Below are 24,835 nucleotides of genomic sequence, written 5' to 3' on the forward strand. Positions count from 1 at the left end.
GTGTTTTTATTAAAAAAAATTCTAATAGATTGTTACTGCTTTGGTCAGGAGCCAGCACCCCAGCTCATCCAAGCCTCCTCCAGAAGTGAAAAAACAAGTGTGGTTCCTTAAAGAGCTAGCAGGTGCCCCTGAGTTCCTGGGACTGCTTTGGAGTGTATCTGTCTCTAGGCCACAGCCCAGCCTCAAAACTGTCCCTGGATTTAAAGGACAATCCTGGACCCAGTGGTAACTGGACTTGTTAAAGAAAAGAAATTCAATGATACTTGTCAGTTTGGGAAGGCAGACTTTGCCTAGGACCATATAGACAGTTGTAGGGACCACTGCAATGGGATTCTGCAGTGAAGGGGAGAGATTGGGCTCAACTCGGAATAGAGCATGAACAAGTGGGAATTTATAGTCGAGAATTAGGTGGGAGTCGGTGGATAGACAAGGGATTCTGGCTAAACCGACCCAACAAGATTCATGTTGAAGACAGGCCACAGTAAATCAGAAATCATCTGGGAGACGGTGGAGGATAAGGAACCTTGATCTTATATCAAGGGTAAGAGGTTCTTGCTAAAATTATTTTGCAAAGAAGTACACAGATGGGCCTAAGAGAAGACTTGGAAGCCTGACTAAAATGTGGCCAAGGAAAGAATCTTTGTCAGAATCCTGCTCATCTTTTTCTGCTCAGTTCAGATGCTCACTGTAGCAAGTTGCTCCTGGTCACCTCAGCCTGGTGACACCTCTGGCTCCTCTGAAAGCCCATGGTACCTGTTCTCTGCACCAGTGCTTCACAGAGCATCCAGGTTTTAAAGTGGGTGGGAAAGATCCGGTTTTTTTAATTTCCAATCCACATGGATTAATAATTTTTGTAAACTATAATATAAATGAATTACTAGAAAAAGATATTTTAAAAAAAAAACAGACAAAGCACTAGCCCTGTTTTTTGTTATTACACTCAACAGATAAAATTACTGTTTAGTTGTTACACACGTCTTTAAACGCCCTTTGATCTCTATGCAGATCCTGCCACACCAGCTTTGTGGTGTAGTAGTGGACAGTCCTTTCTCATTTGTAAATTCCTTAAGGGCAGGTGTCAGTGCCCAGAAGAATTGAGTTGTAAGAGTGGGCTGTGAGGAAAGGTGGTCCTCTAGACCTCATCAGGCATAAGATGTGGCCAGAAAGCAAGGAATCCAGGAGGGTCTTTAGAGTGAAACCCCAGGATAAAGCACAATGATGTTTCACTTGGTTGGGGTTAAGGTAGGCCCACCATCTGACCTCCCCATAGTGAATGAGGGGGACATGTGGCTAGGTGTGACTAAGGAATTGCTTTTAAATTTTGTTTAATTTCAATTTAAATAGCCACATGTGGCTAATGGCTACCATACTGGACATCGACACAATTGCTAGGCCTTACCAGAGTGTCCAGCATTTCATGCGTGCTCAACAATGTTGAATGAACAGACTCAAGCTTAACTCCATTACAATAAACGAGGTAAACAATGAAGATAAACCAGATAAGCCATCATCTCCTGGTGTGCTCTTCCTTCCCCATGCTGACCATAGCGCTCTGAAGACTAAGGCTTATTCTTTTCTCTCATTTTAAAAGGTGTTTTAATGTCTAAAATTATTTTTAATTGTGGTCAGATATGTATAACATAAAATTTACCATTAAGCACATTCACATTGTTGCATAACCATCACCACCACCACCACGCATCTCCAGAACTCTCTTCATCTTGCCAGCTGAAACTCTGTGTCCATTAAATAGCTCCCCCTTCTCCTTTGTCAAGGGGGTCATATTCGTAACCACCGTGTTATACTAACTCCATGCATGTGCTACAGAATTCTAGTCCAGCACTAGCCAGGAGCTGTGATGGTGGAAGTGTTCTCTCTGTACGTTGTCCATTGCAGTAGCCACCAGCTGCATGTCACAGGTGAGCACTTGACATGTGGCTGGTGTGACAGGAACTGATGGAGAGGAGCTGTCTTCAGAGTCCAAGGTCTGGATTAAGTTACTATTCAGAGAACAACATCCACTGGAGCAATGTGGCCTTAAGGCAGCAGAAGCAAGTTTTTGGGGGTGGGCGGCAAGCTTACTCTTCTCATGTAAAGAGCATATGCTATGCGCTAAGTCACTTCAGTCGTGTCCGACTCTTTGCGACCCCATGTACTGGAGCCCACCAGGCTCCTCTGTCCATGGGATTCTCCAGGCAAGAATACAGCAGTGGGTTGCCATTTCCTTCTCCAATGTAAAGAGCTGTAAAGAGCTGTATATATATATACACACACACACACATTTAGTATATGAACAGATGTACAGTTTGTGCTATTAAAATTTCATGGGGTGGCAATGAGCAAAAAAATATCTAAAACACTCTGGGAGGGGCAAGTCGGTTGGAGCACATAATAATGAGAAAAAAAAAAGAGAAACACTAAAATGCTAAATGTGTTCTCACATGGAGGTCTGTTATGAGTGAAAAGCGTTCTTGTTTGCCACTCTGGGAACCATACCAAACTGCCCTGTGTGAGTGGTTTTTAGGGAGATTAACCTGCCAAATTCCTAAATCTCTCACACAGGAGATCTTTGAGATGGGCTCACTTTGTAAGGAGCCATAAGAAGTGCAGTGGGCTTCCAGGTGGCACAGTGGTAAAGAACCCGCCTGCCAGTGCAGGAGGTGCAAGAGATGCGGGTTCGATCCCTGGGTCGGGAAGATCACCTGGAGAGAGAAATGACAACCCACTCCAGTATTCTTGCCTGGAAAATTCCATGGACAGAGAAGCCTGGCAGCCTGCAGTCCATGAGATCACAGAGTCAGACATGACTGAGCACACATACACACATAAGAAGTGTAGCTTTTTCTGTCACATGGAAACATTTAGTACAAAATTCACAAAGCACCTTAATGCACTGAGGATCCAGAAAAGAATAAGCCTCAGTCTTCAGAGCACTATGGTCAGCATGGGGAAGGAAAAGCACACCAGGAGATGATGGCTTATCTGGTTTATCTTCATCGTTTACCTGGTTTATTGTAATGGAGTTAAGCTTGAATCTGCTCATTCAACATTGTTGAGCACACATGAAATGCTGGACACTCTGGTGAGGCTTGGAGATTGTGTCGATGTCCAGTATGGTAGCCATTAGCCACATGTGGCTGTTTAAGTTGAGATTAAACAAAATTTGAAAGCAGTAGTCACAGTAGCCACATGTCAACTGCTTCCTAGCCCTCGGTAGCTGGTGACTACTGCAGTGGACAGCACAGAGAACATTTCTAATACCACAGGAAGGTCTACTGGGCAGCACTGGTCTAGAATTTAGTAGCACATGGATAGACCCAGTGTGACATACATAGTGGTTAAGATCTGGCCTTTGGGGGTCAAACCAGCTCCACTGCTCGGCAGCTGTAAGACCCCGGTGTGTTACTTAGCCTTTCTGAGCCACAGTTTTCTCTGTAAAATGGGAGTAATCATGCCGACCTGGTGGGGTTATAGTGAACATCAAAGGAGATGATACAACCCTCAGTAATTGCTCAATACACAGTATTGTCATTTTCATTATAATAATCATCATTATCATTGTTATTACTGGCAACTGGGTGGCTAGACTATCCATCCAGACATTTTATATTCATGTTCAGTTCAATAATGTTCCTGTTATAGAGGTTTTCAAATATTGGAATGTCTCCCTGCATATGTTCCCTCCCTTTATGGCAGCCACACCCCACCCCATCCTCAACATCCTCGAGATGTTGAGAGTCTGGATTTCGGTGCCACCTTTGCCCTCAATCAGTGGTGGCTAGAAAGGTAGAGGGGTAGCTCTAGAGATGTGGAGAAGTATGACTGTTAATTTGAATGCATTTCTGATATATCCAGGAGATCTGTAGGACCTCAGTAGATTTGAGAAATGGTGAACAAAGTTCTTCTTGAAAGTAACTGCAAGAGAGTTACTGAACTGGCAACAGCCAGGAGCTGACTACTTTGGGGGCTGTATTTAAAGTATTTCCACCAAGAATCTCATTATTATGAAGCCTTTTATTGCCATCTGGGACCTGGAATAAAAGCAGAGGCACCAGCCCGTGGCCAAATCATTAAGACAAATTAAGACACATTAACATATGCTGGAAACAATTCCTCACATAGATTTAATTTGTTTCACTGCTGGAAGAAAATCCTGAGAGGGCAGGAGACACACACCCGAGGACAGTTCGGCAGCCACCCTGCGGATCTGTCACTTGTCGGCACCTTAGGGACTGGGGGATGCTTAAATTGGATGTCGAGCAAAGGACAATATATCTGAAAATACATCTTCCATTAGGTCATGGAGCAGGTGCTTGTACAGGTTACTTAAATACCTAGATTGGTAGTTTTCTTTTTTTTTTTTTAAACTACCATTATTATCATGAATAATCATTATAATTGTTTATCAAAATAATGTATAGAGCTCAAAAATAGAATAGGAACATTTTATAATCAAATAATATACTTAGCAAGCTTATATATTTGCATCATTGTTTGCTCTTTTTTTAAGAGACTGAAACTAAATATGAGCTAGTTCATTGGTTTCTGAGTTGTAGTGTATTATGGGAATAATATTCACCAGAATATTAACAATAGCTGATGACATGAAGTGATTTTTGTTTTCATCTTTATATTTTTTCCTTTCTTTAGATAATTGTAATGAACATATATATTGCTTGATAATCACACATAAAAGTTATCTTTTTAGTTGACTCTGAGATTCCTGACAGGAAAGGCAGAAAGGGAAATGATCATGAGTTATTCGATTTTTATTATGTGATGAAAGAACCTTCTCAGTTCTTTAAGGTAAACTTTTCCCTAATACCGAATCCCAAAAGAATGTCGAGTGATACAATGGTGAAGTTCTTAGCGCAGATGCCAAAGGGGGATTCCTTTTACTTGTCTCATGGCCACCCCTCTCACGAGCCAGAGACACAGCACTCACTAAGAGCTGAGGTGGTGGGGATTGAGCCAGAGGGGATCTTGCCCCCTACTAGCCTTCACCCCACTCCAGTACTCTTGCCTGGAAAATCCCATGGATGGAGGAGCCTGGTGGGCTGCAGTCCATGAGGTTGCTATGAGTCGGACCTGACTGAGCAACTTCACTTTCACTTTTCACTTTGATGCATTGGAGGAGGAAATGGCAACCCACTCCAGTGTTCTTGCCTGGAGAGTCCCAGGGACAGGGGAGCCTGGTGGGCTGCCATCTGGGGTCGCACAGAGTTGGACACGACTGAAGCGACTTAGCAGCAGCAGCAGCAGCAGCAGCAGCAGCCTTCAGTCTCTTAATTCTGCATTTGGAATACGGAAATGGTTCTTTCGCCCAATGCATTTATTCAAACAAAATGTGTGAGATAGGCCTAGCAGATAAATACATACCACTCAGCTCTTTCCAAACCTTGAGGATTGAATTGCCACCGGTCCTGGAAATTTTTCTTCGAGTAATATAATTTGACTTCTCACCCTTTCAGGTGTTGCTACACTGGATTCCAACGTATCTGGAAAAATTGGTCTGCGTGCTGTCGTATATTATTTCTGTACCACTCTCATTGCTGTAATTTTAGGTAAGATTTATTTCTGAATCTTTTTTTTTTTTCTGTATAATTGTGACTTTCCATTTAAAAGTAGTTGGTTTTTTTAAACGCACACTTTTTAAAGATCAGAAAGTACAATTGTTATGTACAAGCCTAACTGCTATGAAGCTGTTAGGCTTGAAGTCAGCACAGAAACTTTTATATAAACAAATATAATATCGGCTGAGTTTCAGCCATGGTACTGCTTATTAATGTCTCTAGTAAATAAACAGAAAGAAAGAGAGGGACAGTTCTGCACCTTACCGGATCATTGGGTCGAAGAAAGTGAAGCAAAGAGCTAATCTTTAAACTTGATAATTAGTCTATAATAGTGGGTTTGAGTATAATTATAAAGTATTTCCAGAAAGACAGCATTTCGGTACATTTCAAATTTCACATAGTACCCAGAGCTAACAGAAGTCTTGCCAAGTACAAATTTCACTTGAAAGAGGGAGACTGTTCTAATAAGGGACTATGGTTGCTCATACACCTTTGACACTTTTGTGAAAAAAGTATGGTCCATCCTTTGTGACCTAGTATGACATTTTAAGAGGATGCCCTGAGTGGTAAGAGAGGGGGCAGTGTACTCAAATGTTGCAGCCAGCTTGACCCTTACAGCTCTGCTTTGATGAACTGAGGATGTGGTAAGATTTTAATGGTATTAGGCCAGGCAACCTAGGAGGCCCTGAACCCTGCCTTAAACCAAAACCATATTTCATTAGGCTCCTGAGGGAGACCAACACAAAGAACAAAGCTGGGCTGATATCTTTTTGCAGCTCTGAGAGGGGAGAGTAGACCACACCCATTCATGGCCCCTGTATTGCCCAGTGACTCCTCCCGTCAGCAAAACTAATGCATTCACATCCTTAAGTCCTACCCGCTTGGAGGGGCATTTCTCTTTGAGAAGAGTGATAAGGGCATGGAGCCTTTCCTTCACTCCCCTCCAGTCCATCAACCTGGTCTTTCCTAAAACCTCCCACCTCTACTTGGACACCTCAAGAGGAACCCATTTGCTCCAAAATGGTGCTTTCAGATTCCAGGACCTCAGTTCCTTGGCCAGGGATTGAACCTGCATCCCCTGCAGTGGAATCATGGAATCTTAATCACTGGACCTCCAGGGAAGTCCCAGATGCCCTCTGTTAAGACAGTTTTTCTTTATAGCAAGATCAACTCTCTCTCCTTAGAACTCCTATTCTCATTGCACCCCCAAAGAGTCACACAGAGCAACACTCCGTAATCCAAATCCTTTAGTGGGTTACACACAGCTTTTCAGATATTTGATGGCTGTGGTATGACAGGAAGATAAGGCTTATTCTCTGTGACCCTCAGAAAAATACCAGCATCTGTGGGTAAAAGTTACAGAAAGATGCTGAGTACCCTAAGTTGGAAAATAAGTCCTTCTCACCCCAACCCCTGCTGAGGCTGATCTCATAAGCTAAAGAAGAAAAGAGCATTCTCATCAGCAGGTGTTTCCAGAAGCAGTTCTGGAATGCAGCCCCTCATTTTTTAAAAACACACAGGAAGAGTTCCTTCTGCTTCATTTAGATGGGAAGTAATTAAGGCAGTAATTCTGCTGAGGTTCCTGCTGAGGCTCGGTGTTCTGGGTCGACTTCTCAGGGTCCCCATCCCAGTATTGCCTGGTACTCTAAGATGGATGCACAAGGATATCAGGTGCCCTGGGAGATTCTTAATGCTCTGTGGGTGCTATCTTTGGTTACAGGTATCGTGCTGGTGGTGAGCATCAAGCCTGGTGTCACCCAGAAAGTGAATGAGATTGACAGGACAGGGAACACCCCTGAAGTTAGCACAGTGGATGCCATGTTAGACCTGATCAGGTGGGTGTCTGGCCAGCAGTGTGGCTTCACAGGCATACAGCTTGTGTGGTTGCACAGGGCCCCATGCTTGGTCTAATGCTCTGCTAATGCCATCTTGAAAGTTTTTATAATTTTTAAATTATTGTATGTGTTCATTTTGCCCTGGACCCTGCAAGGTACATATCCAGTCCTGCTTGCCAGGTCATGGTTCCACAAAGGAATGGAAGGAACAGGGTCTCTGTCAGGGTTTAGGATGGACAGAGATGTCCAAAGATACTTGTTGCATTAAGATGCTGGGCTGTATTGGGTGGCTGGTTCTGAAGCAACTTGAAGAAATATATTTTTTAACTGTACAGGAGAAACCCTCTTATCTGAAACAATCAGGGCTACAGATTGGTCAATTAATTTTTAAAAACAGCATTTAAAGTAGAGAGTCATAAATATACACTACGTATTTTGTTTATGCTTAAAACTTAAATGCATTTATTTGCCATTTTTTTGATGTTGGGCCAAGGTCATTTCTTTGTGTCAGTTGATTGTAATTTCATATTTCTGTTGCCTAGGCTGCCTTTATAAATGCATCATCTACAATTTCCAGGCTCAGTTTTCATGAAGTAGAGCAACAAAACCCTTAGCAATTGCAAGGAAAGCTGAAAGCTGAGTTCTTCCGGCTGTTCTTTTTATTTCAGTTGTCTTCCCTTACCTAACGCAACAACAGAAATTTTACTCACTTGCCTTGAATGAATTTCCAGGCATTCCAGCTTAGTTTTTATAGAAACTGCTCCTTCCTTTTCACACTCATATTGCAATGATTTACATAATATTTCATTCAATAATGACAATGATATTTGCAACTGGCATAAAGAATTTGGGAACAAGTGCAGTCGACTCTCATTGCTGAAAACAGAAATGTGCAAAATATTAAAGAAGTCTCTTAACGGAGCCTGTCCACCTGCTAGTACCTATTTCACCGAGGACAGCAACCATGCTGGCTACTCAAGAATCAGTTAAGTGTGATGGTTAGTTAGGAGAGCTTTCTATCCCCTAATTGAAGCTCAGTAGGGAAAAAGAATCCAGTGCTCTTGCCTGGAAAATCCCATGGACGGAGGAGCCTGGTAGGCTGCAGTCCATGTGGTTGCTACAAGTCGGACATGACTGAGCAACTTCAATTTCACTTTTCACTTTCACGCATTGGAGAAGGAAATGGCAACCCACTCCAGTGTTCTTGCCTGGAGAATCCCAGGGGTGGGCCTGGTGGGCTGCCGTCTCTGGGGTCGCACAGAGTTGGACATGACTGAAGTGACTTAGCAGAAGCAGGGAAAAATAAATCTTAATACAAGGAAGCATTATGCAAAGATGAGACCAAAACTAGAGTACTAATTCTATAGCATACTCATTTCCATCAATGTATTAGGTGCAACAAAAACAAACAAAAACCACTTTTGTCTTAATGTGACAAAATTAATTTTCATGTCTCCAACAGGAATATGTTCCCTGAGAACCTTGTCCAAGCCTGTTTTCAGCAGGTAAGAATAAGGATTTTTGCCCTCAAGCTGTTCTACTCTTCCTCCTTACTCATTAAGATTTTTTCTTCTTCTATGACCTAAGAGATGGAATTAGCCCATCAAAAATGGGCAATGTATTAATACCTGTGAATGGAGGAATTTCAGGTGACCTGTCAACCCCAGTCTTTCCAGCCATAGCAGCACGCATGTTGTAGCTTACACTGCTCCCTTTTCCCTTAGGCTTCATTTTTCCCCCAAAAGGTTTCAACTGGAGCAAGTCAGGAACCTGTCAAATGAGTGTTTTCAAATCTGGCTTCTAGTACCTAGTTTCAGAGAGCCACTTTATATTTGTGCAGAAGCTCAGACTATCTGCAGATATAATGCAGTTGGGAAAGGTAACCTCCCCCCGCATGTTGGGAAATCAGTATGTGACCCGTGTGGGTGGTTAGTGTTCCTGGTATCTGGTCTTTTCTTTCATCACTCCGTGCCCACTGCTGGCACTCTACAGAGCAGTGTAACAAAGCCACTTTTTTTTTGCTTTAGGGAAGTTTCACAATCTTAAGCCTTCTTCTCTTGTTTATCTATGTACTTTAAGACAGCTGAGTCTATCACAAGCTACTGAATTCGTTTACATAAATTACACAAACAGAGACCTCTATGTGGACCAACAAAAATGGCAATTAAATTGCTCCCCGTCAATAGAGGCACAGAACCACCTCTGTTTAGGGGGTGCATTTGCGGTTCAGCCACAGTGGTCACTTGTAAGGTTCTTGGTGTTGGCAGAGCCTTGTAGGAGTAACATTTATGCCCAGTGTGATGATATACTAGCTCTTTCTTAAACATCTCTGCTGAAGCTCAGCAGAATCAAACAGGTGAAGGAAGGGAATAACAGAAATCTCACTCATGTAAGAGCCCTAAAGGGACTATTGACTTTGGAACAACCATATAGTTCTTGATGTTTATTAAAGTCATGGTGACTGCATTTAAAGTGATGAGGTGTTTCTTCCCCAGGTTAAAAATAATAAATGAATAAATAAATAGAAACAAAAATGATTGACAGGATTCCTGTAGAATCTATTAAAGCACCTACAGATAAAACCTATGCTTTCTTCTACATTGTTGCTCCATTAATTGGTCCCTCACTACAGAAGTGAAAGAACATTTTGACACCATTGAATGGTGGCTGTGGTGGTCCGGGGCTTGGATTTCTCAATCCCAGCTTTGCTTCCAAAGCCTCAGGGGTAGTACCATCCCAAACCAACGCCGATAGAGGCCTCAGAGGTAGAACCTTGCAGTGACACTTATCTGGCCAAAGTAACATTCCTATGGTTTAACCTTAGGAGCTTAAAAATTCTTTTTTTGTTTATTTCTTTGACCTTTCCCCCCTCCAACATGCAGTACAAAACCACACGTGAAGAAGTGGAGCTTTCTGAGGAGCCAGGGACAAACAGCACTGAAGCGACTGTCACAGCCATCATGACAACTGCTATTTCCAAGGTACCACTTACTTCCTTTTGTTTGCTCCCTTCCCCAGTAGGCAGGGGCCAAGTCATAAGTGAGCAGGAGATGGAAATAAGTAGATCCTCATTGTCCTCAGATTCCACATTTGTGAATTTGCCTATGTACTAAAATGCATTTGTAACCCAAAATCAGTATGGTGCTGGTCATTCACAGACACACTAGGAGTGGTGAAAAATGTAACTTGCCCGTGCACGTGTCCCAGCTGAGGTTGAACAGGCTGTGTTCTGCGCTCTTGGTTCAGCAGTTTGTTTTTTCCCTTTTTTTAATTGGAGTATAATCGCTTTACAACGTTGTGTTGGTTTCTACTGTACAACAAAGTGTATCAGCTGTGTGTATACTTACATCCCCTCCCTGGTTCAGCTCTTATGTGGTAAATATGTGTCCTTTGTGCGGTGTGTCTTTGCCACATTTTTCTCAGTTTTGTGCATCAGCTTGGTAATTTCACTGTTTGAAATGCTGGCTGGTTAGTGTTCCCAAACGCAAGAAGGCTGATGTTCCATATGAGAAAATACACGTGTTAGAGAAGTCTCGTTCAGGCATGAGTTCAAGTGAGCTCAACGTTAATGATTAAACAATATATATTAAATAAGGTGTCTTTGAACTAAAACACAGAGAAAACAAGGTTTCAAATTGATCATTTGACCAAAATGATGTGACTGTTGATTTCTAGGAACCTAATCCTCTGTTTCCCCTTAGGAACCTTGACTCAGTATTCCCTAAGTCAGTGTTGGCGGCCACTGTATAGAGTATAACTTCTGAGAATACTGAAGAGCAACTGAACCACACAGAGAAAAGAATGAGTCCTGTCACTTCTGTCTCTGCCACCCAGAGTTGAGTTGGGCATCTCTGGGAACATCGTTAGATTTGCAAGACCACATAAACGTGGAATGCAGGCCTGCAGTTCCTTATTTAAAACTCTGCCCAAATGTGATTCTGAGTCCAGAGTTCTTCACTTTAGAAGGGCCAGGTGGTGTGTGTACTATATGTTATACAACATCTTTTAAGTGGAATTGGCAATAATATTCTCGAATCAAGCACATCAACATTTCTGCAACTAACTTACAAATTGGCTACAAAGTAAGAAAAATAGGCTATCTGTAGCCTCATCTCCAGAGAAGGCAGTGGCACCCCACTCCAGTACTCTTGCCTGGAAAATCCCATCGATGGAGGAGCCTGGTAGGCTGCAATCCATGGGATCACTACGAGTCAGACACGACTGAGCAACTTCACTTCACGCATTACAGGAGGAAATGGCAACCCCCTCCAGTATTCTTGCCTGGAGAATCCCAGGGGTGGGGGGCCTGGTAGGCTACCGTCCATGGGGTCGCACAGAGTCAGACACGACTGAAGCGAATTAGCAGCAGCAGCAGCAGCAACAGCCTCATCTCAGTTCAGGATAGGTTTTGCCACCAGGAATTTGCCATAAACTTATCAATGAAATCAGTTGGCTCTGAGAACTTTTAGGATTTCATTGTTTAAGATTCTGGTGGTTTAGTCACTAGGTTGTGTCCAACTCTTGTGACCCCATGGACTCTAGCCCACCAGGCTCCTCTGTCCATGGGATTCTCCAGGCAAGAATACTGTAGTGGGTTGCCATTTCTTCCTCCAGTTGGAGATTAGATCAGGTTGGCCTGAAGTAGTACATTTGTAGTCATGTAGTAGATTTCTCCTGAATGTACTCTGCCTTCACTCAGGAAGGAATAATTTAAGGGAAAAAAAAATGCAGTAGATTTAAGAGTTCACATTAAATAGGCCACAGTTAGCTCCCTCTTTTTTCCTACAGAAAGCACTCCATGACCTGGCTCCTCCCTGGTTTCCCAGCTTACTTTTCCGTGAGCCCAATCTATTCTATCTAGATCCAACTCCTCAATGAACTCCTACTCTTGCTTCTTGATACGGTTCCACAGAGATTTTTCTGAGCACTCTCCATGGGCCAAGCTCTGATGGGCACTGAGATTATGACAGAGAAAAGACACATGTGACATATGCTCTCGTGTGAAGAGTGATGAATATTACAGTTGGAAAGAAAAGAATACTCCCTAATAGAATAGGGAGGTCTGAAGTAGTGTGGCGGCTGTAAACGATGAGTAGAGTTCAGAGACCTGATGTGTGATGATGTCTGCCTTTCCTTGCCATTTTTCTGGAGTCTGCTTTCTAGATCTCTGCTTATCTCCCGGCTGCCTGCTCCTCGGGCCTGTCCTTCACTATCTTCACAGCCCACATTCATGTCTCCAGTCTCCACATGATGCCTGTAACTCATAGCTTGGCTGTACAGTTAGTTACACACCATCTTGCTATCATTGGCTCCTGTTTCTCACAGTTAAGTCTTGTCTATCCAGCTGCATTTTAAGACCTTACGCTGTAGCCAGTGCAGTTAACACACTGCACTGGCCACAGCATAAATACGTGTCTGATCATGTCAGATCATAAGTAAGAAATAATTGGTACCCCAGTGGCTCATCCACATAATTCCTTATAAACCTGGTTTCCACCACTCAGAATGTGTTATCTTCCTGTGAAGTCTCTGTTAAGCTCATGCTGCACAACTAGGATTGAACTATCTCTTGGTATATCTCATGCTAATCGTGTGTGTGTGTGTGTGTGCTCAGTTGTGTCCGACTCTTTGCGACCCCGTGGACTGCAGCCTGCAGAGGCTCCTCTGTCCATGAGATTTCTCCAGGCAAGAATACTGGAGTAGGTTGCCATTTCCTCCTCCAGGGGATCTTTCCGACCCAGGAATTGTACCCTCATCTCCTGTACTGGCAGGTGGGTTCTTTACCACTGAGCCACCTGGGAAGTCCCCATGCTATTCTTACCCAGGATAAAATGAAGAAATGGTTCATAGTAGTAGATATCTGGTTAATTTTTATCTAAAATAAAATCCTATTGGTTATCTAAGGTTAAAGATGGTAAAAAATGTTCCTGTGTTAATTATAAGGATAAAATAGATAGTAAAGTGTCCTAAAAATGTTTGCACTGGTAAATATTTTGAGCTTCCTGCATTATCAATTCGTATCTTTTTATGCAGACTCCTAATGTAACTACTAGTTAAAATAACTCTGAAAAGTGCCTAAAGTTATTAAAAATTTAAAACACCCCAGAATAAGAAATCTTCAAAAGAAATATTCAAGTATGGATTCATTGAAAGAGAGGGGAAAACAAACCTCAGTGCCAGAGGTGGGGGCAGTAAAATTTGATACATGCATAGGTGGGTTTTTTTTTTTGCTCCTAAACTCGTTGATCCTAAGTTGTTGCTAGGTCACTAGTTTGTTTGGCTATCATATCTTCCTGTTTCAGGGCCTATGCATTCTAACAAGATTATAATCATGCATCAATATTATTTTCTTGGTTTTGATCCGCAGAACAAAACAAAGGAATACAAAGTCGTAGGCATGTATTCAGATGGCATAAATGTCCTGGGCTTGATCGTCTTTTGCCTCGTCTTTGGAATTGTCATTGGAAAAATGGGAGAAAGGGGACAGATTCTGGTGGATTTCTTCAATGCTCTGAGTGATGCAACCATGAAAATCGTTCAGATCATTATGTGGTGAGCAGACACTGGTTAACGTCATCTTGCTTCCCCCGATGGCTGACCCTTCAAAACTAGAAGGAAAAGGTTTATGTTTCTAACTCACCTCACCCTAGAGAGGGCAAGACACTAGAGTATTAAATAATTCCATGTATTACTTAGGACTCAGTTCACTAATGAAAGTCTAGAGATCAGCCATTGACTTTTCTACCAAGGTCCTTGATCACGTTGCAACCAAGCAGCATTTATGTAAGAAAGAACTCTTAAAGGAGTGATTTGAAGGAGTTTTCCAGAACACAGGTGGCTTTCCTTATCAGGCTCCATGCAGAAGGGATACAGTAGGTAAACACAGGCCCTGATACATCCAAATGAAAGCTGCCATAGGTGAGCATAGCAGCTGCACCACCTGAGCATCTGCCCTGTCCCTGGAGATGCTGAAAACTCCACCTTGCCTGGGAGACCTCTGCCCCACTTATCTCACAGCAAGTTGGTCCAAAGTATAGACCTTGACAGTGACAGTAAAGGGTTTAGTTATTTCAGTCAATGCTGCTGAAGCTCAGCTTCATCATCTGTTAAAAAGGATAAATAAAGTCTACCCCTCGAGTTGGGAGAAGTACAATAAGTGAATGACGTGTGTGAAATACCTAACCCAATGCAAAGCATGTAATGATAGCTCCACAAACAGAGCTATCACAACAGAGCTATTACATAACTAGTTCTGTTGCTGATACCACTACCTGGGAAACAAGATGACTGTGTCTAGAAAGAGTCTAGAGGCCATGATTGGAGAGTCAAGCGAGAGAGAGACCTGCAGACATGAGTCAGCAGGGTGTATGTGCACAGGAGCAAGGGGTAGGGACCAGAGTGCCCCTTATGGTGGCATAGGTGGGTAGAATTTAAGGTGCACGGGGTGCTGAAACCTGTAGCCAGTGTAGTCCAGCTGGGCTGAAACTGAGACCTTAGCCTCATTAGTGTGCCCTTCCCAGCTAAGGGCACACCCCAAGCCAAGGTATATGCCCTGGCTTGTTTCTTTCCTAGCGTTTCCACCCTGAGAAAATATTTGATGACAGAAGTATGTCCTTTCTTGTGCTTACTTTCTAGCTACATGCCGATTGGTATTTTGTTCCTGATTGCCGGGAAAATCATAGAAGTTGAAGACTGGGAAATATTCCGCAAACTGGGCCTTTACATGGCCACCGTCCTGAGTGGGTATGTCAGACTCAAGGGAAGACACTGAAACCTCATTTGAGCCAATGAGTTGCTGTTGAGAGGCTGAGTTTAGTTGGTGAAACTGGCTTCTCTCCCTCGGGCAGGGAAAGATGAGGTTCAGAGATAAGAGAGCAGGGGAGAGAAGGGCTGCCCTTTAACAGCTGAACTGGAGGTGGATCACACTGTGCTAATTTCCAGATCTTGGCAGAACAGCCTGGACCATGCTTTGTCACTGCCTTTATTAGTTGTGTTAAAATAATTTCTTAAGAGAAAAACCCACTGGTAGCCTCTCTTGGCCCTCTCCTGGCCTTCCCTTCTTCAAGGATGTAAACCAACCAAACAAGTAAGAACAGTCCCCATGTACCCTGAGCCTGAAAGAAATTAGGCAGGGCCTAAATTAAGTTGGACTGGAGCAAGCAGGAGTGGGATGGGTGGTTGGTTCCAACCCTGTTGGGAAAGTACTGTCACACCCTACATCATAAGAGAGGGTGCTGGAGAATCTTCAGGTTGGTAGGAACTGTGCAAAGCAGGAGACAGCTGTGTGCATACTTCCTGTAGCACACTTACTGGTTCCTTGAGGGGAGATGCGGTGGGATAGATTATGAATGGTGCCCCCAGATGTCGGTCCAGGGGCAGGATATGTCACATATGCTAAGAAATATGGACCAGGGGAATGACTAACCACCATCAGTTTGACTCACACAGATCAATTCCCCCAAACACTCAACTGGAGGAATAGGCTCACTTGCTGGAACTCAGCTGCACTGGGGAATATCCACTGCATAGGATTTGGTTCTTAATCTGTGTTTACTAAAAGCAGAGTCGTGCTGGTCAATGGAGAAGAAGGCCAGAGTCAAATCCCAGGGCCCCGGCAGTAATGAAGGTGGGACCATCCACCTTACTGGAGGCCAGGGGCTGTGCCCAGGCCATGGTATGGCTAAGATTTATTATGCTGAGCTATTTAATGAGAGGGTTCTGCTGGTTTCTGCCCCATCAACCTATCTAGGTTCCTAATAGAAAACTAAAAGTCAGTTTCTCATAGTTCTAAGCCATAGGTTGTCTGTAAGATCCCTTTCTTGACCTCCAGAACGTATTTTTTTCAATGACCATTTCTTATTATTTCAGCTTCACATAATTGATCTGTAAACTCTAAGTTGCCATTTACATGGCATCTGCTGAGTCAGTTTCATTTTTTAAGCCCTTTGGTTTGTGAAACAAGGAATCGTTTGGAATGGGGGAATGACAAAGAAGAGGGTCAGTCATGAAATATAACTGTAGGAGAGCAGGGATAACTTCCCCCTTACAAACCCTGACTCCCCTCTTAGATGGTGGTGCTGTCCAGCTGGATAGTGGCGTGGTCCACGTTGAGTACTGTGATAAGGGCTATGATACTATTGACCACAGAGTCACCAAGGAGGGGAAGGTCAGCTGGACCTGGGAAGGTGAGGGAAGGCTTCCAGGAGGAGGGGGAGATTTCACTGAGTCTTAGAGGAGGAGTAAGAATTCAAGAGCAGAAGGAAGTGAAAGCATGTTAGCATGCATAGCAGGAGAAGCAGGTACAGGGCTTGGCAGCATGACATAACTATTCTCTGAGCTCTGAGATGTGGACTCAGCTACTGGCTTAGCCACCAACTTTGACAAGATATTTGATTTGCTGAGTCTCCTCTTCCCCATGTGTCTCTTCACTGGAGACATATATTCCTGTCCTCTCTCTCATTGGACCATAATGAAAGTTGAATGATATCATGAGTAAAAATGCTATTTGAAAAAAAAAAAAAAATGAAGAGATAATGTCATCTGTGAACCTGTTTCTCTCTCCCATTTACAGGCTTGCAATCCACTCCATTGTAATTCTCCCACTGATATATTTCATAATTGTACGAAAGAACCCTTTCCAGTTCGCCATGGGAATGGCCCAGGCTCTTCTGACAGCTCTCATGATCTCCTCCAGGTAAACAGAAGAGGGTGTCTGGTGGACCACCACTTCCCTGGTGGGCCAGTGTCTAAGACTTCATGCTCCCAACGCAGGGGCCCAGGTTCAATTCCTGGTCAGAGAACTGGATCCCACATGCTGCAACTAAGAGACCTAGCATGCTGCAATGAAGGTTGAAGATCCTGCCTGTCAAAAAGACCCCACACAGCCAAATGAATAAACAAATATTTTTAAAAAATATTTTTTAAAGAAGAGGGGTGTCTGGAAGAAGTCTGTGAGCCAAGCCTTATCAACTCTCACCTCACCTGATTGGGGGGTTTTGTAGCTGCCTTTGAGAAATGATCTCCCTAGTTTCTGACCTTACACGCATTTCTTCACCCTACTGGATATTTCTTGCCTTCTTGGCAGGGCCTGCAACCCAGGAGGGGGTTGTGTCATAGCTGGGGACAGTGACAAGCACAGCGACTTCTGATTCCTGGTCCTACCAAAAGTGCCATCATGCTTGAGCTCTCGATTTAGTTTCTGGAACTGAGGTATCACTTCAGGCAGGGATTGAGGGCCAGCATTCCTAGGTCATCATATCCTTTCTCTTTTTATCACACAGTTCAGCAACACTGCCTGTCACTTTCCGCTGCGCTGAAGAGAAGAACCGGGTGGACAAGAGGATCACTAGATTTGTATTACCTGTTGGTGCTACGATCAACATGGATGGGACTGCACTCTATGAAGCAGTGGCAGCCGTGTTTATTGCACAGTTGAATGATTTGGACTTGAGCGTTGGGCAGATCATCACTATCAGGTGGGGCATGAAGTCATTTCCATCTCTGTAACTGGAATTGCTCTCAAGTAAAACTCATCTGTGGAGGGAGATCATGGATGGTCCAGCTGTAGACTTATTTTTGTGGTCTACAAAATCTCTTCCCAAGATTAAGTGCATCTGTATTACAAGTAGCAGGACTGCAGTACATAACACTGCATCAGGTCTGGAGAGCCAGGGAGTCTCTGTGTTCTCAGCCCAGTGCACCCAGAAGGTGCTAGGCACAGAGTAGGCATCAAGGAATCAAGGTTGAATAAGGGGTAGTTCCTGCTTTTAAGGGGTAGATAAGTTGGGTATACAGATATCTGAATAAGTGGGCTTCCCTGGTCGCTCAGCTGGTAAAGAATCTGCCTGCAATGTGGGAGACCTGGGTTCTATCCCTGGGTTGGGAAGATCTCCTGGAGAAGAAAACGGCTACCCACTCCAGTATTCTGGCCTGGAGAATTCCATGGACTGTATAGTTCATGGGGTCACAAACAGTCAGACATGACTGACAGACTTTCACTTCACTTCATTTCAAATAAGTGCTGAGTGATATGGTAAAGGCTATAATAGAGGTTTGAATGTGGAACACAGGGCGCACCAAAGAAGGAAGGGTTGGTCCACCTGGGAAGGTGAGGAAAAGCTTCCTGGAAGAGAGGAAAGTTTAGCTGAATCTTAGGAGTATTTGATAGAGGAAGTGGAGAGAATTTTGGATAAAAGGAATAGGCTGAACAGGGGTCTTGATGTAACCGTGTCCTAGTTACACAGTACAGATTATTTGGTGTGGCTGGCATAAAGAGTACAATGTGGAGAACACAGGGAGATAGGAAAGCAGGGATCATATCATGGAAGGGCTTGTGTGAGGAGCTCATGGAAGGGTCTTAGACGGTCTTTCATACTATAGAAAGATTTGCATTTTATTTATTTATTTTTTTTAAGATTTGCATTTTAGAAAGATAACTGGTAATTTAGTGGATGAACGTGAATGGGGGCAGAAACTATAAGCTGGAAGACCAGTTAGGAGACTAATGCAAGTAAAGTATGAAAAGGCCTACATTAAGCTACTGACCCACAGGTGAAGAGCTAATTAATTCAAGAGGCATCTACTGGATTCAGAGTGAGGGACAGAGGAAGGCTAAGATGACCCCCAGTATTGGTGGATGGTGCTTATCAGAACAGGGACTAGTGTAAGAGAATGAAGTATGCTGCTGCTGCTGCTAAGTCGCTTCAGTCGTGTCCGACTCTGTGCGACCCCATAGATGGCAGACCACCAGGCTCCCCCGTCCCTGGGATTCTCCAGGCAAGAACACTGGAGTGGGTTGCCATTTCCTTTTGCTCAGTCATGTCAGACTCTTCGTGACCCCATGGACTGCAGCCTACCAGGCTCCTCCGTCTATGGGATTTTCCAGGCAAGAGTACTGGAGTAGGGTGACATCGCCTTCTCCAGAATGAAGTACAGGTGGGAAGATTAAGAGCTTATACTTTTGGATACAATAAATGTGAAAATCCTTTAAGACATCCAGGTGGAAATATACAGTGAGAAATGTGGTCTCGACTGCAGATAAAGAAGTCAGAGTCATCAGTTTGATGATGCTCATCAAGCATGTGGGTTGTGAGTCAGTTATCTGTGTTTGACTCTGCTTCACCAAAATTAGCTGTGACCTTGAATTCTCTAAGCTTCTGTTTTCTCACCTGTAAAATGAGGATAATAATAGTACCTATGTTTTATGCAAATAGTGATTATTAAGTCAGATGATGCATATAAAGTACTTAGAATGGTACCCACATACTGAGCGCTCAGCAATTGTTGGGAATGGGAGAGTTTGTAGAGAAGAAACAGAAACTAAAGGCGTGAGCCCTAGAAAATCCTAATATTAGAGGCAGGCAGAAAGGGGGGACCCCAAGAGGAGAATGAGAATATAAAGGTGGGAAGAGTCATGAAACCATGGTGTCATAGAAACCCAGAGAAGAGAGATTTTCAAGGATGAAATGGTCAACGGAGTCAAATCTTGCAGAGAATTCTAGTCAAATGAAGCCTGAAATTGCCTGCTCAAGTAGATGGTGAAAATGTCACTAGTGATTTTGCCAGACATGTTTCTCTGGAACAGCACTGTTCAATATGGTAGCCATTAGCCACACGCACAAATTGGACAGAGTAGACATGAATGTTCTATCGCTGTAGAAATAGATGCCATCATAGTGGAAAATTCTATTGGACAGTGCTGCTTTGAAGTGGTGAATTGGGATTAGAGTTAATCCTAAGACTTTAGTTGAGTTTGAAAGTCATGTCCAACTCTTTGCAACCCTTGGACTACTATATAGCCCACCAGACTCCTCTGTCCAGGGAATTCTTCAGGCAAGAATACTGGAGTGGGTTGCCATTCCCTTCTCCAAGGGATCTTCCTGACCCAGGGATTGGACCCAGTCCCCTGCATTGCAGGCAGATTCTTTACCATTTGAGCCACCAGGGAAACCCTTAGTTTAGAGTGGAAGTTTAAGACTAACTGGGTCCCTAAGCCTAAACACAGAGAAGGCAATGGCACCCCACTCCAGTACTCTTACCTGGAAAATCCCATGGACGGGGGAGCCTGGTGGGCTGCAGTCCATGGGGTCGTGGAGAGTCAGACACGACTGAGCGACTTCACTTTCACTTTTAACTTTCATGCATTGGAGAAGGAAATGGCAACCCACTCCGGTGTTCTTGCCTGGAGAGTCCCAGGGACGGGGGAGCCTGGTGGGCTGCCGTCTATGGGGTCGCCCAGGGTCGGACACGACTGAAGCGACTTAGCAGCAGCAGCAGGCCTAAACACTGTTGAATCTGAACCTTTCAGGCATTTGACATAGGCATAAATCCTAGGCATAAAATAAGTTCTTACAGTCTTCTAGTGCAGTAAATTTTTAGATCTTCCCAACCCTAAATCATATTTATTGCAGTTTGGAATAACTGAAATTAACTAAAGACAACTCCAAACTAGACCATTTGGCACATAAGGTGGGAAACTACACCAGTGCCTCGTGATCTGTAGAGTATTAGTGGCTAAGGAGGCTGGAGCCCAGGAGCATTGGTGAAGTTCTCTAGTTTGAATAGTGGAGAGTATGTTAAAAGTAAAACCCTGAATCATGCCTGAGAAAGTTCCACAGCCACTGTAATTCTAGCAGTTGTTCTTTCACTTCTCCAGTGCCTTCTCCCACCTCCCTCACCTCGGCCTGTGGCACTGAGTCTGTACTAAACTCATTTCCAGGGAGCAACTGTGTGAGGTGCCAGTTCTTTGCAGTTATTTGCTATTTGGGGGGTGAATTTCCTCCCTCTGCTTCGCTCGTAAGTTCCCTAGATCTTTCTAACCCCCCCTTTTTTTTAACCTCACTACTAGAGGAATAAACTTTGGGCCTAGAGACTAAATCACATGAAAACCCTCTCTCTCTGCTTTGCTGTATTTTTAAATCAAACTTGCTGATAACTACTGGCCCAGAGCAAATAACAACAACTGTAAGGCCCAGGGTAATTACTGACTTTAAAAATCCTCTCTGGCTCTACCTGGAGGAGAATGAAATAAGAAGTCATTTTGTTTTTGTTTTTAAATATTTATTTTTGGCTGCCTCGGGTCATAGTTGCAGCATGCAGGATCTTTCCACATGGCATAAGGGCTCTAGAACTTGGGCTCAGTAGCTGCCCTACAGTATGTGGGATCTTAGTTCCCCGACCAGGGATGGAACCCATGTCCCCTGCATTGGCAGGCGGATTCTTAGCCACTGGACCACCAGGGAAGTCTCCAGTGCTGTTTTTTTTTCTTTTTATTTTACAAGTCACAGTTGTGGCTTATGTGGTTTATAGCTATAAGATTTTTGGACCCATAGTTTATCTCTTTCTATGGTTCTTTTGGACTAGACATCAAGGAAACACAGGCACCATCCACCCAAAACATGGCCTTTTGTGGTTTGTCGTAATACTCACTTACCAAAGGTTACAACTGATTAGAAATGAGATAAATTTTCTTACAACAAAAGATAATTAGGGTATTTGGAACCTAGAAAGAGCTTAGAGGAAAAAAGTAGCAGTAGTAGTAACAGTAGTTAATTTTGTAATAGTAGTAATACTAGCAGAAGTAGTTGTAACAGCTGCTGAAGGGGCAAAATGGCCTCAGTTTTAAGCACCTACTATATCCAGGTGCTATACTTGATATCTTACATGTTTTATCTCATCTAATCTTACCGGCAGCCCTGCAAAGTAGACATACTCTCCCCATATTACAGGCAAGAAACTGAGATTCAGAGAACTAACCTGCCTAAGGACATGCTGTTAGTAAACAGCAGAGCTGGGTCTGTCTGCCTGTAAAACCTGTGCTCACTCTAGTTCACTACCTATTCCCTGACCTGTATGGAGAGCTGAGTTAGATGGCCTGACATCAATCTAGATCTCAGTGCTTAGGAAAGAACTTTCTACCAATGGTTATTGTGTCTTCTTTGAAAACCCTCGAAAGTCAAAATAGTATATATTCAAGAAGAACAAGTAGGTTTTTATACTTTTACCCCCATCTGAGGATATACAGTTCCAAGTTTCAGACTTAAGCCAGCCAAATGGCTGAAGTTTAATCAGCAAGGTCAAGGCTAACGGGCAAGGTTTTCTTTGACTAAACGATTTTGAGTTTCAAGCCCCACCTCAAGCCCTAGGGATATGGTTAACCATCATGTGTTGAGGCTTCCAAGAAGGATCAATGGGTAGGGGCACAAATCACTTCTGACAAAGAAAACCCACCAGTGCATTCAGTTTAAATGTTTTCAACCAGCACTGACATGAACTTAGTGTTTCCAAAGACTATTTAAGTCAAAACAGATCTGAAGGATTATGCAAAAGCCCAAAACTTTGAGAGGGATTTGGACTGCTCCAGAAATCTCTAATTGCAAATTGGTGGTCACAGCCACTGAAGGAAACCACACTTGTCAAAGAACTCTGGTCTGTGTTTGACCAGGCCCTCAGATACCATCTGTGACACATCACCAGGGAGATGAATGAGCAGTAAATCAGGTTGGTGAGAACTCTTGAGGCTTTTCGAGCCCACAGAATATGGATTTGTGGATAGAATCAGGGAGTCTTCTAGTTTAAATTGACAGTGTCCCCATCTTCGGCTTTCAACCCAGTGGCATCCTTGGCCCAAGGATGAGAGCGTGTGTCTAGAAAATATAGTGGGTCCCTTCAAAGCTCATTCAAATACAGGGATTTTTCAGGGCAGGGCAAACTCTGGTTTTCTTTGAAATGACCAGATTTAAATCATCTGGAAGATGTTGCTGATAAAAAACGGCTTATTCCAAAGAGAAATATCCCTAGTGCCACATTTTATCCACCTGAGAGGGACCTTTTTAAATACAAGGCATTTAAAATCCCCTTCTGGATTCCAGATCTCTCCTCCTTTTGCACAAAGGGCACCCACTGGCAGAAAGGAGTGGTCAGGAATAAGCAGTTGTACCTTGGACAGAAGTCATAGCTATTTCTCAACTCAGTGCTCTAAAGGGCAGTTCCCAGAGAGGCCAAGAGTCTTGTGATGTAAAGGAAGTACATGAAACCTGCTTGGCTAGTGCCTCATTCCTTTGCCTTCACCCTGAATATCCTTTCCCACGCACCCCTAACCCAATCCCTCTACCCTCCTTCAAAGCAGTACAAATTCCTGCCACGTATCAGATCCTCAATAAATTATTGCTTGGCTGAGTAGACAGACGAAGGGGGGAAGCAAACAGGTGGAGATGTACCTGGCCCTTGTTTAGGATGGACGGATGCATAGATGGGTGGATAAAGCTCTCCATTAACACCTTCGTTTGGTAAACTCTTGCCTTCCTCTTTAATCTCTCTCTAGCTCATTCATTGGGTGCCGCTCATGCAGTTCCTCTCCACTTCCTCGAATTAGAATGATGAGGTACACCTCCCCCTGGAAAAAGCTCACACTCCCCTCTGTCTCCCACAACTCTCTAATGAGGCAGAGCTGGTGCTCAGCAGAGAAGAGATTCTGACTGGCCAATTTGGGAGACAGCAGTAACTGACTACGGGACTAACCACTGTGGACCAGGGGCCTGGAGGGGAGAAATGGGTGTCTAACTCCTTTTGTGCTGGTGTGTTTTGTCTACAGTGTCACTGCCACCGCCGCCAGCATCGGAGCTGCCGGTGTGCCCCAGGCCGGCCTGGTGACCATGGTGATTGTGCTGAGTGCTGTGGGCCTGCCCGCGGAGGATGTCACCCTCATCATCGCTGTTGACTGGCTCCTGTGAGTTGGAATAAATGTGCTGCCTCTGCCGGATGGGAAGGCACGCTTCCCAGCCATGCAGAATCTGCAGTCTGTCATTATCCTCTCCTCAGATTGCCTAATGAGCCATCTGTTGCTGCTTTAATTTCCCTCTGACCAGGCCATCTGATAATGTGCTTAAAAATTAACTCCTCATAACTTCAAGCAGTGATTTTATAAAGGCAGTGATGTTCATTAGTGTATTATGCCTGATAACGCTCAAGGTTAGGATCTGGGTGTGGGATGAGATAAACAACATAAAATAATGTGAAGACACTGGGCAAGGCCTCAGCCATTCCAAACCTCATAGGCCACCCTAGCCTATCCCAGCCCTGGGTCAGCACCATAGGTTCAGAACCACCTAGTTCAGTGTCAGCCCACCTTCCCAAGATCATCAGCACCATCAGGACACAAGCAAGGGCTTCGGGATAAGGTTAATTGGGATCTGAATCCTGGTTCAGTGGCTGTTTGACCTTGAAAAAGTTCCCTAACCTCTCTGGGGGCCAGCTGCATTATCTGTGAGATGGGGATGATTCTGTCAAGTTCATGGGGTTGGTGTAAGGATTAAGTGAGCTATGTGTGTCCAGAACACACATAGCTATGTGTGTGAGAAGTGTGTCCAGAACAGTGTCTGGCTGGCAGTATGTGCTCAGTTAACAGCAAGTTTAATTGTTATGATTAGA

At 43.8% G+C, this 24,835-nt stretch overlaps 1 protein-coding gene across 1 annotated transcript in view; it reads left to right on the forward strand.

Annotated features, from left to right (window-relative positions):
• Positions 1 to 24,835, forward strand: part of SLC1A1 (solute carrier family 1 member 1) — a 73,737-nt gene that overhangs the window by 46,719 nt on the left and 2,183 nt on the right. Inside the window, exons 3-11 of the mRNA XM_005891371.2 lie at positions 5,472 to 5,564; positions 7,294 to 7,408; positions 8,871 to 8,913; positions 10,291 to 10,389; positions 13,776 to 13,960; positions 15,044 to 15,151; positions 16,980 to 17,102; positions 17,689 to 17,883; positions 24,000 to 24,134. Of these exons, the coding sequence (XP_005891433.1) occupies positions 5,472 to 5,564; positions 7,294 to 7,408; positions 8,871 to 8,913; positions 10,291 to 10,389; positions 13,776 to 13,960; positions 15,044 to 15,151; positions 16,980 to 17,102; positions 17,689 to 17,883; positions 24,000 to 24,134 (1,096 nt within the window). The remainder of the gene's footprint in view (positions 1 to 5,471; positions 5,565 to 7,293; positions 7,409 to 8,870; positions 8,914 to 10,290; positions 10,390 to 13,775; positions 13,961 to 15,043; positions 15,152 to 16,979; positions 17,103 to 17,688; positions 17,884 to 23,999; positions 24,135 to 24,835) is intronic.

The sequence above is a fragment of the Bos mutus genome, chromosome 8 (genome assembly GCF_027580195.1).
Source record: "Bos mutus isolate GX-2022 chromosome 8, NWIPB_WYAK_1.1, whole genome shotgun sequence".
In the NCBI taxonomy this organism is placed as follows: Eukaryota; Metazoa; Chordata; class Mammalia; order Artiodactyla; family Bovidae; genus Bos; species Bos mutus.